Source organism: Aplidium turbinatum, chromosome 1 (genome assembly GCF_918807975.1).
Source record: "Aplidium turbinatum chromosome 1, kaAplTurb1.1, whole genome shotgun sequence".
NCBI classification, from domain to species: domain Eukaryota; kingdom Metazoa; phylum Chordata; class Ascidiacea; order Aplousobranchia; family Polyclinidae; genus Aplidium; species Aplidium turbinatum.
Window position 1 is genome coordinate 27,219,247 of NC_137472.1, and position 16,878 is coordinate 27,236,124.

The following is a 16,878-nucleotide window of genomic DNA, read 5'->3' on the forward strand; positions in this document are numbered from 1 at the left end:
TCTTGCATCAAATTTCCACTTTTGAACAAAACTACTTTTAGTATTTGATATAATATTACAATAAAATCAAAATCAATGTTCTTTCAGTACCCATCGTTACGTTAATAACTGGACATTTTGCCCAAATATTGTTACAAATAACTGCATAGAATATGGACAAAAACTCAAAAAATCTAAACAGGTTTCAAAAAATCTAAACAAGATGCTAAAACAAAAGGTTACCAGTAGCTAGCAGGCTTTCAAAATTGTACCGATAAAGAAATGTAGGCTATAGTATCCTAATGAATATCTGAAATAAGCTTACATCTGCTTACCAATTGGATTCTTTTACATTTAATTTCTGCAAACACTGAATTAAAGCTTAAAATTCAGTTCAAATTGCAATAAGTTACCAAATACATAAACTTTCAAAATTGTCGATGCTATATTTTAGATTCTATGAAAAATGTTAATGTACTTCACAATACAACATTATACGAAGTTTCTAAACTGGTAAAATATTGAAAACTCATGATAAAAATTGATTTGTCCAAGTAACTAGACATTTTTCCCAAATGATTTTATTAACAACTCCAATAGCAAGATATACAGAAAAGAATCAAAAAAAAAATCCATAAGGTTACCAATACCCAGCTTGCTTGTGAATCCTACCCGTGAAGAAATGTAGCCTACAAGCTAGTGAATAAGCTTACTTCTGCTCGGTGATTGTGCTCTTTTACTGTACACTTACTTTTTGCAAATGTTAAATCAAAACTTATCATTCTGCCCAAATTACAAAACCACATACAATAGTTTACAAACTCGAGGATAATACACTTTTACATTCATTGAAAAATATTGATGTAGGCTATCTCATAAATCATAACAATTATGTAAAGTTTTTAAACTGATGAGACGTCGAAACATAATGGTAAGATTGATTTGCCCTAATAACTTGACATTTTTTCCTAAATTTGCGACGTTTTTTTATCTGAAAAGTAACCACTCCCCCCTGCCCCCCATCTTTTACGTTATGGCAACCTTTCACAACTGCTTCTTTAAAATGTTGAACTGTTAACCACTAGTTCAATTTTACTTTTTTTACCAGAGTTATATTTCGTTGTTAGCCTACAGCTTCTACACTCTATTTAAAGCACCAGGAGTTTTATCCGTCAATCGTTATTATACTATTCTTCTTAGAAACGAATTACTAACCGAATGCGAAACTTTTTTTTACATTGAGGAGCTTTAAATCAAAATATTGTTGTCTGTGTGCATCATGTCGACATTAGTTATGTGTCGTTCCTTGAATTGCAAGCTGTAATGCAAACGTTTAAGTGGGGACAGATGCTCTGATTGAACGATGACACGATATGAACTTCTAAATCCTCATAGCAGCAGATAAAGCATAACAACCAAGGATTACGTTCAAATGCCAATGGTTTTTCAGAACTGTACTATGTCGTCGTTTATCTTTTCAAAAAGTGATCTTAAGTTCAATGTTGAGACTTGATCCCAGCTGTCAACCAATAGCGCGCTGCTCTAAGGCACTTAAGTTCAAGTTTCAAATTTAAAATATTTTCAAAGATGCTATCATAAATCTAAAAGCAAAGTAATATAACTTTAAAAAGTAATCCAGCTTACCTCAAAATTATTTTTGTTGAGAACTTTAAGAAGCCCAAAGTTGTTTGACACATCAGTTTTACGTAAATTTAAGTTACTTGTTATTTTGAAAAAAATATTGGTCTAATTGTCTTATTTCTCGTGCGTCTCAAAGGGAACAGGTATTTATTGAGAGCTGTACGAATGAGTTATGTCGAGTTAAGCTGCTCGTTTGCTTCACATTAATAATGCTCAAAGCATTACTTCTAACACAATCAATGAAGATGGCTATAGCCGGTCTCTGTAAACGATTTTTTTTTGCAAAAGTTGTAATAATTGGTGGTTTTATGCCAGTAGGCCTGATAATTCTTATTTTTATTTTGCCTTTCTAAAGCTATATAATGACAGTTTAGCAAATGATTATCAAATTCATTCCTTGAACAAAAAGATAAATTCTTTCTAAGCCTATTTTAATTAATTTCTAGTGGAGTCTTAATGCTCCAGCATTTAATAAAAACAAGCAACACAAACTCTGGAGAGTACTTAATAAACAATCTAGCCCTGCTTAATTAGAAATATAATTAAGATTATTTAAATGTTAAACTGATGTGGTGCGACTGATCGACTGACTGTACTGTACTTGAGGTTGCGATTGGTCGCCTTGATATGGCTGCGTTGTCACGTATCCTTCTTTTGTAAACGCCAACGCATGGTTTGGAACGGCGGTTTTACTCAGAGCCCTTTCTTGGTGATGCCAATAAACTAATTTTGAGAAAAATAACAATCTAGAATGAGTAAATATTTTCTTCTATCTCTCAATGATAAACCTAATCCTCTTTTAATTAAAATTGAATCGCTTTTGTAATACACTTTGGTCCATTAGTATTGAAAATATTATTTTTGTTGAAGATTCAAAAATAACAAAGAGGGCGTTTTGTGGAGTGCGAGAAGTGGAGATGGATTGTCTTTCGAAAGCTTCAAACAAACAATTCATCTCCATTTTTATTTTCGGCTTTGGTTAAGCCGAAAATGTTCGATTGTCAAAACTATTTGTACATATGTAAAATATATTGTTGTAATGCTCAACCCTGTGGTATTGTTGTGTCTTGCCTGTCTTTGGTACAAGAAAGCAAACTCTCTCCCGAAACTATATTTTTATTTTATCTAAGATACGAAACAAAAGCTCGGCAATTCTCGCACTGGAATCTGAGAAGCAATTTTGGTGAAACTCAAAGTGCCTATGAAACATGTATAGTTTTGAGCTATGTTTTATCGAGTGACCAATGAAAATATTTTAAACACAACTTTGTTTGTACGCTTTGTAGCGCCTCAGCGTAGCTGTTTCTTACACTGCAAGTTATCAAACCGATATTCCAAACAAGTATAATTTGATTTTTGATATCTGAGTGCAGCAAACCTAAACTGATCGAAGTAGATCTGGTAAGTGGAAACAGCCAACCATGCGCACTCATGTTATTTGATCGTGAGTTGTATATTATAAAGACATTCTTAAAATACCGTTCTGTATAAAACTGGTAGAGTGAACCGCGAGTATCAAAAATATTAAAAAGGAGTTGTTGTTGAAAGCTTTGAAAAAGTACGATACACACTGACTACGAGCTACCTGTTGCAAACCGACTATGACCTCTCATTGCAAACGAACTAACACTTACTAAAGTGCAAGAATGCCAATTGCTGTTTCAGGCAGAATCATTTGTTTTGTGAAGCGGCAGCTCACCAACACACCTCTGCAAGGAGCGTAGTGTTAGTAGTTTACGGCAATGAGACAATTTTTCCGTATGTACAGGTATTGTAGTATTGTTTTAAGTCTAATAAACTGTTAATTTAATTCTCATTAATGACACATAAATCATTGCTATATATTGTCAATTCATGCTACAATCGACTGCAGAGAAACTGATGTTCTTGTTGGTAAAATTGTATTGCTGTAAAATATCCTCAGGCCGCCTCCATAAAACTTCAAAAGTAATAATCTGTAATTGTCGCGGTAACGATCAGCCTCTTTTACACAAGCTGGCAAATTCGCCGATGCTGTTCTTTGGACTTTTTGCCTTCCTATTGAATGATCCTGCAGAGCTGTCTAGATTATAATCTTTCACCTCACAGCTTAGAGGATGCATAATTATCAACAATACTCGACAAATAGTTGCTCCTTCTCAAAAATCGAAATAATATTTTAATTTGCCCACGGCCATCAGACTTGATCCATCTCTACATGACGCTGAGCCACTTGACAGCATCTCATGTCTCATTGCTGGTACGGTCACTTGTGCGTTATCGATCACAAGTTTATGAGATTGGACTAATTGTTCATAACTCTGAAGGTTCCCTAACAATAACAAACTGTAATTAATCTGATACTTTTTTGGTATGTAGTTTATAAAGAATTAAAGTTTCAATAGGAAAATAAAGATTTATTTCATCTCTTTGTGGAGAGAGAAATTAGCTTGTCTTTTTCAAAAACAGAAACAGTAAACTTACTGAAATATCACATAAAATAAAAGTCGCTGTGCCACAGGAGCTTAAATTGTTGATAAAAAAACAAGAGCAATCTTTTCAGGCTTGCAGCGATTTGGATTAAAACTAGTATTTATTTTGCCACGACTAATATCCGCTGATTATAACAACAGACCAATGTGTGATCTTTGAGCAGTCAATCAAGCTGGGTGGCGTCAGTTTGAGCCAAATGTCGTCTGACGTATCACCATCACTCGTTGATAGTTTAGACTTGCTGCAACATTTAACTACATTTTTTTTCTCAACTTGAAAAACCTCAAAACGCTGAATGTAAACGTAAAATAAACAATGAATAAAAAAATCTGACTTAAATGCAGTTTGTAAAACTTTTGGCTCAAGTTTTACAAACTGCAGCGGTGGCCGAGTGGTTAGCGCTTTGGGCTCGCAGTCAAGAGCCTGCATGTTCGACTCCAGCCACCCGCACTTGCTGTTGTTTCTCTGGGCAAGAAACTTTACGATAATTGCCTCTACCCAGTAATCGATTTCGAGTAATGGGTAGTACCAAATTTAAGTCAGAAGTAGATTAGACAACCGGAAACAGACATTGCGGCTGCAGCGTGGGTCAGGTGTACGTCGGAAGGCGTACACCGATGCATAGCGCTCAAGTCCGCTTTCCCGCAATGCAGGATAAAGATAAACAAACAAACAAGTATTTGTCAGATTTGAAGAAACCTTTTGTCTCCAGCAAAGAATGAATAGGATGTTACCGAATAAATAGCTTCTAGGTTTAGTTTAATTCCACCTTGGAAATATACGTAACAAGCATATTTTACATACATTTTTGTAATTTTCTACCCTGACAACCACTTTATGTGGTACATATCTTCATTTGATTGGGTAGATCTAACTAGCTCTGGTGAAGATATGGGCAATTGGGCATGATAACGTGGCCGTCTGGGTACCAACGTCCAAAGAAGAAGTGAGTAGTTGCATAATTAACTTCATTGAAACATGAAGTTTCGATGGATTACTTTTAAACAATTTCTATAATCCACAAGATACGTCTCTTTGCTTTAATTCCGCAAACTGTGTTTGGCTATGATCAGATAGTATTAGTGTAATTTGACTAATTCATCAACTGTTTTGTTGTTTATCCTGCCATCTGCCAACAAAAAAAAATATTTGAAAAAATAACATTGGCTGACTACAAATATTCAACAGCACTTTGCTTTATGTTATTTCTAAACTGGTCAGTGGGTACTACCTTAAGTTACTCTACATACATAACACGTTTGCTTACACACATAGCCAGGTAGCTTATTCCCTTTTTTAAACTTGTTCTTTTTACTTAGAGAAAGAAACAGATGAAGCAAGATAATTTGGTGAAATTTTATCTCTTAAAAACGTAACGGTATTTGCAACTTGTAATGTAAGCTTCTAAACTGCTGTAAAATGTCATAATTTTGTGCTTTGAAGACAAATTTAAAATTGTTTGTGTAAAATGTTTGTAAGAAAAGTATAAACTTTCTTGGTGTAACTTTGAATGAACGATTGCAATGGAATAGTCTATTATTAATCTTAGAAAGCAGTTTGCAAAGGCCTGTGGTATAGCATTTAAGCGGATACATTGCTCCATTAATAATACTACAAACTTTATATTAAGGTTTGTTTCAATCCAAAGTTCAATACTCATAAACAATACTTATAAACTGGGCATGGGAAAATTCTACACTTGCTTCAATTCAAGTGTTGCAAAACAAGTTTGTGTGATCGTGTCTGTTTTTGCCAAGATCAACAAGTACAACTATTTGTACAACTACAACTATTTGTAGCAATTAAAGATATTATTAAACTAGAGACTGCAAAGTTCATGTAAAAATATGTGCACAAAATGCTGCCAGGGGCCTTTGCTTGCTGCTTTGCTTATGTAAATAAAATTCACCAGTAGGCCTATAGCACTCGTCAAAACAAAAATAATGATTTATACTTGCCATCTGTAAAATCAAACTTTGGTAAAAGGATGCTTTGTTTCAATGGAGTGCTAGCCTACTATGGAATCAAATACCAAAAGAACTAAAAGAAACATCTTACAGTACTTTCACATTTAAATATAAATGTTTCTTAAAAAATTTGTACAGTAATCACTCCTAAATCATATCATCTTGCCTCTTTACACATGGTTGTTATGTTGCTTTGTTTTTGTTATTTCACTGCATTATGTTCCTTAATTTTTGTGTTTTGCTTGTATGCTCGGGTGGCAGCTGACTTTGGTGACTTTTTGGTCTTCCGCTGCCATCTCTGCTGTGCAAATTATTTTTGTTTATTGTGTTGTGTATATTTTTGTTTATTCGCCAGCAGAAAAAACAAATAAACGGAACTGTTTGCTGCAAAGTAAGTATTTTGTTCGCGTTCCAACAGAATCGGCATCATCAATTTCTGTATGAGAAATCAAAAATATTTATTGGATGGTAGAGTTTCCCGTGAGTGCGCATCCTGACTTGCCTGTAGCTTATCACAAGCTATTGAAATAATTACAGTTATGAAATCGGTTAGCAAAATAAAACTGTCCAAACTGTTAAAATAAAGACTGTTAGTTCATTGAGAAAGTTGACTTTCTCTGTTGTCGGTAGCTGTGGTATATTAGTTGAGAATATAAAAACTGGTTAAGACGTTTAAATCGGATTGTCTGAACTACGTAAATAAAAGTAAATACTTTGAACCTGTTTTATTTGGTAAAAGGCGATGTTATTAAAACTCCCTTGAATTTAATCACGGGCATGCGCTACACTGTTTTTTTTTCACAAAATAGTTTTTTGTTATAAAAAAGATAACAGTGAGACGTTAAAAGACGGTGTTCTGCTGCATAAAAAGCTTCATTTCATATATGCTGCTCCACCGTCATTGCAGACATACACATATCAAACAGATTTATCAGATTGTGACTCGTAAAGTAGAAAGAGAAAATACTGAGCAATTATTGCCTGAAAGCATTGCAACAAAGTAGAGTGTTTCAGAAACAAGATGTCTCTGTGCGAAAAGATGATACAGTGTACAGCAGCACCATTGTCTTGCAATATGATCTAAACATGAAATTTTAAGTGTTAGGATTTCCATGGAAGAATGCTCGATGAGCGACTAAGGGAAGCGAAAGTAGAAAATGAGTAAAAGTCGGAATCTATAAATAAATTTTGAAATCAAGACCGTCCTTCATTAGCATAAAGTCTTTTAAATAGGTCATTGTGTTTCCTGATTCATGTTCTTCAGCTTCTGCTTTTACAGTAAATTTTCTGCATTGTTTAAAAAAGATCTTGACTAAAATTGATACGAGGTGCTTTTATTACCTGTCTAGGATTTGAGAATTAACCAATATACAGTCCTGTCATTGATTGCACTGATCGTTAGCCAAAGAATAGGATATTTTCTATCAATCTCCAACAAATATGCTTCAATGTGGGTTTCCGTCTCATCGGAGCTTAGACATTGCACATTTACGCGCTAAATATTTTTTCGATCGTCTCCTCACTAACATCAAAGGCTTCCTCTTAAGCATGCATCCTTCCAAAAAGGAGAAGTAAAATTTTCCCGTCTTGTAAAAAGAAGAACGTAGGCTAGTCCAATGCATAGCAGCAACTGCAGCTGTTTTGTTAGCAGCTTAGATGAGGAAAGCAAAGAGATCGTTTTTAAACTTTTCGTATTAATCTGTAAAAACTGGGCCCTCTTTATTGTACTTGTAAGAAAACTATAACATAGCCAACTGTACGTATTAGCAATGAAACTGATGAGTATTCTTCATCTGCCTCTCTAGCACACATCTCGATCCACATCGCATTTTGCATAATTTGGGTAAAATAATTTCTGCTCCAAGACAACAAAATAAAAAAACTAATTAATCTCCAAACTGCAAAACAATTATTCCGCAAATAGGAAGCTTAAGTTTTTCTCCACGTAAAGTTTTGAACATTGGCTTTGCTGGTTCATTGATCCAGCAGGCCCTTCTCCGGTTTCGATTGGCACCAAAATGCCAGTTTCCTAGCAAACCCATGCAAGTTGACTTTCTTAGTGTTGTTTTGCTTTTATTAAAAACAGTTAGTCAAGCATTCTAAGGAGAAACGTTCATTCTCCAGCTTTGGCAAATCACAAACATGTACTATCAAGTGATGAAAAAGCTTGGACAAAACAAAAGCAAGCAAACTATGCACCTGATTCAATTGCACTTTTCAGAGCAGCTACGAAACTGGCTAGTTTTTCATATTTTGATGATACGATGTAATATATCAACAAAAGTTAACACGAAAGAATTATGGAGAAAGTGCTAACTTTTGTAGCATTAACACACTTTTGAAATATTTCATCAACTAGATAAAATTTCGGTCGTGTTAGAAAAATTGTAAAATTAAGATCCCCGTGTATGTTCGAAAAATAGGGAATGTATAAATTGTGTGCTATTCTAACAATGGAAGCTTGAAATCTTTCATAAAACATGAAAGAAGAGCATTAAATAAACGTATTGATGCATGATACAAATGTTAATTGCAGGGTAGCTTGCTTGAAGCAACGTTAGGCACAGCACAAGAGAAAAAAAACTTGTCGGGTTGACTTTTCAAAGGCATTTCCGCAACAGAAAATAACCACTTTGTGTCAGCATTTGCAAAAGAAGTCGTCACTACAATAAATGTCTTTCAGAACGATTTTTCTTTAAATTAACTGTAGGATTGCTGAAGTTCAACTGTTCAAGCATGTCACTCTGATGTCAGCATCGTGATGACGTAACAAGCTTAGCCACTTGAGGTCCACATCGTCCAACGAGCAACTTGACGTTGTCTCCAGCTTGCCGAACAGTTTGCATAGCGCTGCAATAGAAGTTGCTTAGTGGAGGAGCTAGTCAGTGAATTGTTTGCGCTGTAGATTTTACATCAAATCAATAACTTTATCAAACCTTTATCACCGAGAAGATTGATAAAACTATTAAGAATTCAATCTTAAAATTGCTGGCATTGATCTGTCGTTGGTAACTGCTATTGAAAAGTAGAAATGTCTTGAAATAAGAAAATGAAATTCTACTACAACATATCAGTTTTGCACTCTACGATTTTCAGTTACACAATCTCGAAAATTCAAAAATCCATTTCGGTTATTGATACTTATTCTCGGACATTGACGGGTTTACAGGGGTAAAAGTGCTTATTGTTTTCACGACCTACAGTTTCTACTTACTCATAATAGTTCATATTAACGAGGCTAACTCCGTTAGCCGCTAAGATTCGATCTCCTAGTTGTAGTCTGCCATCTTGTATCCAGCACCTGATGATGCAATGGTGTCTGGTACGGGTGTGCTATATTGGCAATAAGATTGGTAATATGATTATAAGAATTTAATTGAAATATTGCTGCTTCATTGAAGTGTAGCTTATATCAAAACAAAGTTATTTGATCAATTTTGACATGCTTGTGCTGAGATAAATAAATAAAAACAACTTTATGACCCGCAGGAAATACCTGACATGAACAGATCTTTTCTTTGTCACATAACGTACACATAATGCTAATTAACCTTCTTATGAAGCTGGTAAAAGGATAGACTTTCCGCCCCAGAGGCTCATAGGAAGAAGAAGAAGAACGTAAAAAAATAACCGTTTTTTTATCAAAAAATTGTCAAGCCATTTTGACCAACGAAGCTTACTTATTGAAACAAGTGAATCCACGTTAAATACTTTTCACTCATTTTACAATATTTGAACGTACTTTTGAAAGAGGTCCATTTGGAATTAAAGAACGAACGTACACCCCTGCTTCCTCCAATGACGTAATGCCCCCATCAATCAATCCGATCCCGATCCCCTTTTTCCCTTTCTTTATATCAACAACAAAAACTTCCACTTCGTCTTGTATGGTTTGATCGTCACCATGCGAAGGTATTCTGATGAATGTACTTTCAGTAGATGACGTGCGAGAGAAAGCTGCAACAATACTTGTAAATAATTTCACATTATTCAAATCCTACATACGTTTGTTATAAGCCTGATTGAAATACGGTGTTTTCAAATGTCAAACCTCAACTCAAACTCACAGCACAAGAAATATAAATACAAACTAATTACTATGCAATCGAACATAATTATCCGTACTGTAAAAGCTAAAAAAAGTGTTTACATCTGGTAGTTTTTAAATTTTATTGGAATTTTCTCGTACATAATCAAGAATAGAAATAAAAAAGAAACATTTTTACAACCCTCTTGATTGCTCACGTTGACAACAAACATATACATTTGTAAATAAAGAAACGGCAAGATCAATCAGCGCTGGTTCAATTCTGGGTGTGGGCATTGCTGGGCAATGCTGGGCAATGCACGTCGTAGGTAGCTTTCCACTTTGCAGCAATTATGCATAAGCAACAACTTCAACAACAAAAGGAAACTCCACTCTGTCAATCTCGATGGCCTGATTCAGTGGTTGAAAATCACTACGAGTATGGGAAACTGCCAGGATCAACGTTTAAGAGAAGCTTTCTCAATCCGTGACTAGACGATGACCGAACATAATTTATGACAGTGATAGAGGGATTTGTAGTTGAGGGATATGTCGTTCAATGAGCGTAGAACCCTTCCATACACGACCAACTGTCGTAGTTCCACTTAGTTTGTGGGTGGACACCCACAGTCCATCAATCGGTTTTAGAAAAAACTGCGTTGGTAAACGATCAAGAACAATGTCTCAAGAATATCAGCCCAATTAAGTCAGTGTGAAAGAGAAAGGTTGCTAAAGCTCATCATGAACCATCATTCTTTATTGAACCATCATGCATAGCTTGCTCTTGCCGTTTCTTATTGGAATCACCTTATGACGTATTGTATTAAGTTACAGTACTATTGTGCTATGTATTTTTTATATACAGTATATATGACTGTTTTTTTATATGTTGTGCTTCTATAATTATCTTTTATTAAGGTTTATTTATGATATGTTATCAGATACTATTAATTGTTATTGGTTATAAAAGTGTAACTATTAACCTAATTCGACACTGCACAATGTACATCAGAAAGATGAAAAAGCACCTCGGTGCTTACAACATCTAATATGTTATTATTGCCTAACGCGGCTCCTTGAGAAATGCAATTTAGCTACTTTTTAGACCCGATTTTGAAATCATTCATGTGTAAGTCGTGACCCTGACTTTGTGAGTGAACATTTGGTATAAAATTCTGCGTCTTATGCTCAAATACATAAGGTATAGGCCTATGTCAAAACAATAACCTGTTCGCACTTGTGTAATGCCTTTCGCTCACTGCTCTTGCTGACTGCTGTTGAGTGTCAAATATGTATCCTACCCAGTGTGGTCATTGCGTACTTAGACCTACCATAAAGAGATCATTACCGAACTAAACTATTCCACATAATGAAAAGTGTTTTATTGTGTTTAACGGATTGCAACAGAGAACCTTTTTGAGCTTATAAAAAAAAAAATTTAAACTGAACGCTGATAGTTGTTTCGATACGTATATTTGGTACTTTCCATAAAATCATGCAGATTTGGGCAATTTTTTATTCTGCCCCCAATATGGTTTGGTCCCGTTTGGCTATGTCTCGTAAACATAAAATCGTAAATTAGATTTCTCAAAAATTTGTTCAGTTATCGCTGTTTTGAAGAAGAGCATTTTAAGTTATTACTTGAATACGCATGCATTGCTGTCAAGCATTAACAATGATGACAAGACGGCAGGAAAGTATTTTTGCAAAATTTTAGTGCAAGCACAAACAAGCAAAAACGTCAAGTCGACTCAAGCATCGTCTCGGGTGTCACTTTTAAGTTAATTATGATTCACTACTGGGATTGAAAAATTTAATAAAAAGCAAAATACATAAAATAGTGATAACCGCAGACACGGCGCCACAGCTTCGGCTTAAAGGTCTCCTTGTTGCAGTAAATGATACTTTCACCCACCTTGCTGGAATATTCAAACTGCCGTAGCGGTTAGGCCTACACAACTTACATGGACCTTTGTTGGAGGAAATTTGTGAAGCAAAAGATGCAGTCTCTTCGATTGGAAGCACAATTACTTCGTCACACTCTCTTCCTTGATTATCAAGTCGGACCAGACTGTTTATTGCGTCAGATGGCTTGATAATGAAATCATTAATCTTTCGTTGACGACAAAGATGACGTTGATTCTCATATGTTTCCGATTCAGAAAAAGTAGAGGAGGATGATTGAGAATTCATCGTTCTCTCGTGTCTGCTTATAAACACAGAATCTAAATAAGTTTCAAAAATTTGTTTTGTTGCTATGACGCTTGTTGTTGTCGCAACACAGGCAAGTGAAGAACTTTCAACTTCAGATTTGGATTCTCTTGGAAATCCTTTCATGGCTGATAAATCACTGTTTTCTTGCGGTATATTTCCTGCAAAAGTAAGATCAGAATTCGACAGCTCACGACCATCTGGCTGTTCCCGGATGCAACTGACTTTCTTAGAAGTAGAGATGCTATGATTGTTAAAAGATGATGAAACAATTATATCTTCAACATTTTGATGAATTTTTTCAAGCCAAGAACAGGAGGAAGAGAGAGCCAAAAGTATCTTGGACTTTGATGTGGGTAAAATCAAAGAAGGATGATTATCATAGCTTTCCATAATTGACTCTGAAAAACAAAATACTATTTAAATTAATTGCATTTATTAACTTTATCATTAGAAAGTGAAACCTCACAGTGTTTCATGTTATTTTCAAGGAAATGTATTGAGATAAACGTATATCCAGTAAAGCTATGTTTAGCCTTAAGCAGCAGAAAGAAAATGATTTTATTTCTTTTGGTTTTGTTTGTTTAAAGTTGTCATTGATTTTATTGTAGATTTTGTAATATTTTTGGAAATGGTTTGGTGATTTAATTTTTTCGCTTAATAATTTTTTATATTCGTAATAACATGTGCGATGATTATGATTACGGTACTTTTGTTGTTTTGGATTTACCAACATTACACTTAAAATACATCACATTTCAAAGCTACTGCTGAGTTGACATAATGTTATAAACCCACTGATATCTCCAACTTTGTCTAAATCTTTGCCTTCAGGATCCCATGTTTTTGGCTTGGATTGCTTTCCTGGCAAATGGTAAATGGTCAGAACTTTTTGAAGTTGAGCCGGGGAAAGAACCGGAAATGTTTCGCGAAACGAAGACCAGGAGCTCTGCCAAACAGAAAATGACGTTTCTATAACCTATGTCGCTTGATTCAACAGCAAGCTATTACCAGGGATTGGCTATCACTAAAGCTAAATTGAAAATGGATGGAACCAAATATAAGGAAATGAAAAACTGAATTAGTTAAAATCAAAAACTTATTATGAGGTTATATTTAGTAAATTTATACAGGAAAACGCGATTTACATCATGGGCAGGCTACGCTAGTCATTGAAAATGTAGCCTGCAATCAATAAATCCCGCATTCATTTTTTAGATTATTCTCACTGTTAGGCTTATAAACCAGCATCTATTACTTTCACCTTGATATTTGAAGTCTTAGTTTCATTTTATAAAAAGCAAACACTTCTTGCATTGTACGCACAGAGGTGTTGCCAATATTTGATGTTTAATTCCACTTCATAAAGACCAAATACTTATGAAGGTGTGCAATGTTTTGAAAATTCTTAACCTCGTTCGTGTATACCTTCATGAATTGGCCACGAGGTGTTGCTAAGAGGTTAGCCAGAGCTGATATTTTATCCAGATAGTGAGTACATTGCTCCGCATGGCCGTTTTCAGCAGCCCAGTTTTCGATAGCCTCTAAATTTCCCTGGATCTTCACTCCCATCTCCCATCTGAAGTATTTTGCGGCAGCGTCTATAAGTAACCGCTTTATCAACTATTGAAAAAATAGTTTTTAAGATATTTTATTTCTTGCTAAGCTGACATCGTTATTCTGATGTAACAGACAGTTTACTAAAGAGGTTTTTAGCCAGCTGAACAAATTTTGTCTGAAGTAATTTAATGTAATCCATGAAAGATATTAATTGGAATTTATCCTTTGCGAGTTACACTTCGTTGTTCCTTTTTACTTTGATATAGGCTACAATTGGTGCTTTTTTTTTACGCAAGACAAACTTATGAACGCATATGTGATGCATAAAACAAAGTACAGTAGAATAGTTCAATTGTATGCTCATGTCACGCTTTAAGATAGCGTTAAAATGTTTAATTAGGGAAAGGTGAGGTAAGTTGAGCATCCCTTTGTTTGGAAATAAATAGAAAGCGGAAAATCTTTCTTTCAATATTTAAAGCATTTCATGAATAATGAGTTAGATAGTTCTGACATGGTTTGTTGTTGAAAAAACGCACTGTAGGTATGCAATTCATTTAGCTACTTAAGACAACATTAAAAATATCTTGCTGCGCAAGTTGGTCAGCTTGTACATTTACTATACTTAAGTAATTAAAAAACGGACTTTTTTCATGACGACTTTTATCTTAAATTACTCATTGTTGCCATGTCTCCCGCAGAACTTCACAACTTTTGCACAAAAAGCATCAAAAACTAGCAAAACGTTTTTCAATAAAAGTATTCCTTTACCTGTCCTGAAATCTGAACAATCATGCCTCATAGGAAAACAGAAGATGAAGAAGAATTGAAAGTGTGCTCAACTTACTTCATCCTCCTCTTGTTTTATAGAAAATTGATGATAAAACAATACATTACAACAGGTATGAGCTATCTCACCATCTTCCATCAATGAATTGAAAAGAGAGACGTTCGTGAAGAAAAATAAATAATCAAAAAGTTGATCTGCAATCTGCTTGTTCACGTCAAATCTTTGCGTCATGTCACGTGCACTTGCATATACATCAGTAACGTGACTGACGCAAAAGGCTGATGACGTTTCTTCCGTGAACGGGTTGCTTTCCAGAATAGCCGGTAAACGCCCATACAAGATCTGCATACACAAAATAAAATTTACAATTTTGATTTCACAAAACGTCGCGGCACCAAATAATTATATGACACCTTATGAAATATTTGTGCCATTCTTTGTATTTGTACTTTGCATTCTCTTGTGTTGGAGTTTTGAGTCTCAACCACAATCAAAGGTTAAACCTGGCTTGGAAATACTGTTGACCCACCAAGTAGACATACCGATACACTATAAATTGTCAAAAGAATTCTTTTGAGTGAGAAACAATGTTCTAGACGTTTTTCATTTAAACTGCAATGGCAATTTATGTAGTCGCTTGCAGTTTGTTGTGGTTGTTGCTTGGGGGTTACTGAAATTGTTTCTTTCGTCTTTGTTCAATACAACAACAGTTTGCTGGCTGGAGATTATTATCATCCTGAAAAGTTTGTTCTTTACTTGTAAAGTTATGTCGGTCTTGAAGAAACACACAGACGGTCAACAAATAACTGGCGATTTGTGAAATTACATGAAAAAGTCCGAGTTAACAAAGTTATCATTTTTACATGAATGGAATGTAGTCAATGTTTAAAACTGGATAACAAGAAACAACTTTAGTTGTCTGTAGTAGCATGCATTGGCCCACCAAACCTACCTTGGTTATGTAATAGACAATTTGTTGAAAAGCGTACACAACAATCTCTTCTAGAAGCATTAGCACTTCATCATCAACAGAAGAAGATTCAGCATTGGCAATTACTTGTGGATCTACGAAATCTCTGCACGAATAATTTATCGATGAAAATTTGCAAATTTTATTAATCAACGTGGAGATTCTGGCAATATCACCAGCAACACAAAGTAGTTCTTCACCACAAACAACATCCCATGTCCTTATTATAACTTCCTGCATGTACATTGTACAGACGTGTTGCGTTGTAATACTTTTTTGCTATTGCGTTGTTTCGCAATGTTTAACATTGCCGTAAACCATAGTTTATTGAAACTAATTGTCGAAACTGAAGCATCAAAATATTTTGAGTTTGAAAAACAAAACCTCACTTTTCCTTTTCTCTCGCGACTGTCTTATAAATTAATGGAATAAGATCATTCTTGAGAAATTTGAAAATCTCCAAAGAGTTTGACATCCAGAAAAACACCGGTTGTAAGAAAGAAAGAAAACGTACGCCATCTTTTGTAATGGCAGATCTGTTCAAAATGTAGAAAAGTTAAATTTCACAAGTTTGGAAAACGATTCACATAAAAATTTTGTTTTAATCTTTTTCACGAAATTTGCAACAAACAAAAATTGGATCACTTTCACAAGTTCTCGATAAATCGTACAGTATAAATATGGATGAATATGAAAAGTAATATAAAAAACGAACACTGACTTGACATTGTTTAGCGGTTCTGAATATTCGCCATTATTTTAAGGCTTATTATTGCTTTACAAACAACCAAGACCAACAGATTACATTGCACAAAAGTAGCTAATACACTGAAAGAGCATTTGACAAAATTTTAAAGCAAGAGTTGATAACTTACGAGTTGGCCTCTTCAGTAGAAACGTCTCTTGTTGCATTCTACGGAACATTTTGAGTGGTAAATATTTGAAGAATAATAAAACAATAACTTAAGTATTATCATACTATGAGACTTGATAATCAGAGTCATCACATCTACAAGTTTTGTAAAATTAAAGAAAAAACTAACTGGTCTCTTCCAACACTAATATTTCAAAGCTTGATTGATTTATGTGTTTTAAGGTTGATATGATAAGCTATGATACAGCTATGATAAGATATGATACAGGTATAAGTCTCATGCTCAATTACATTGCCTTGGAAATGGAGAAAATAAGATTCTCATTACACCGAGCCTTCGACATCAATGGGAGTAAGATGACGAGTTCATTAGATATGGTGGTCAGTTAA

The 16,878-nt window shown here is 34.7% G+C and overlaps 2 protein-coding genes across 2 annotated transcripts; both read right to left on the minus strand.

The window, feature by feature from the left end:
- Nucleotides 1-8,198: 8,198 nt before the first annotated feature.
- Nucleotides 8,199-12,357, minus strand: LOC145782579 (multiple PDZ domain protein-like). Its single transcript, XM_082594393.1, has 4 exons — nucleotides 12,051-12,357; nucleotides 9,802-10,016; nucleotides 9,274-9,392; nucleotides 8,199-8,909 (listed from the first exon to the last, which is right to left on the minus strand). The coding sequence occupies exons 1-4, from the start codon at nucleotides 12,277-12,279 to the stop codon at nucleotides 8,810-8,812; spliced, it is 663 nt and encodes a 220-aa protein (XP_082450519.1). The 5' UTR covers nucleotides 12,280-12,357; the 3' UTR covers nucleotides 8,199-8,809.
- Nucleotides 12,358-12,419: 62 nt separating this feature from the next.
- LOC145764329 (ras-interacting protein 1-like) lies at nucleotides 12,420-15,860 on the minus strand. The gene is made up of 6 exons (XM_082575948.1): nucleotides 15,597-15,860; nucleotides 14,773-14,986; nucleotides 13,726-13,898; nucleotides 13,096-13,246; nucleotides 12,523-12,698; nucleotides 12,420-12,458 (listed from the first exon to the last, which is right to left on the minus strand). Exons 1-6 carry the CDS (start codon nucleotides 15,858-15,860, stop codon nucleotides 12,420-12,422), a joined length of 1,017 nt encoding a protein of 338 aa, XP_082432074.1.
- Between the last annotated feature and the right edge of the window lie 1,018 nt (nucleotides 15,861-16,878).

Coding starts and splice junctions, on each gene's coding strand:
- LOC145764329 (XM_082575948.1), bottom strand. CDS start 15,860: ATGTACATGCAGGAAGTTATAATAAGGACATGGGATGTTGTTTGTGGT. Junction 14,987..15,596: donor TTGTCTATTACATAACCAAG/GTAGGTTTGGTG, acceptor TTGTGTATGCAG/ATCTTGTATGGGCGTTTACC. Junction 13,247..13,725: donor CTCGTGGCCAATTCATGAAG/GTATACACGAAC, acceptor TCTGTTTGGCAG/AGCTCCTGGTCTTCGTTTCG.
- LOC145782579 (XM_082594393.1), bottom strand. CDS start 12,279: ATGAATTCTCAATCATCCTCCTCTACTTTTTCTGAATCGGAAACATAT. Junction 10,017..12,050: donor TTCCTCCAACAAAGGTCCAT/GTAAGTTGTGTA, acceptor GTATTGTTGCAG/CTTTCTCTCGCACGTCATCT. Junction 8,910..9,273: donor GTTAATATGAACTATTATGA/GTAAGTAGAAAC, acceptor CTTCTATTGCAG/CGCTATGCAAACTGTTCGGC.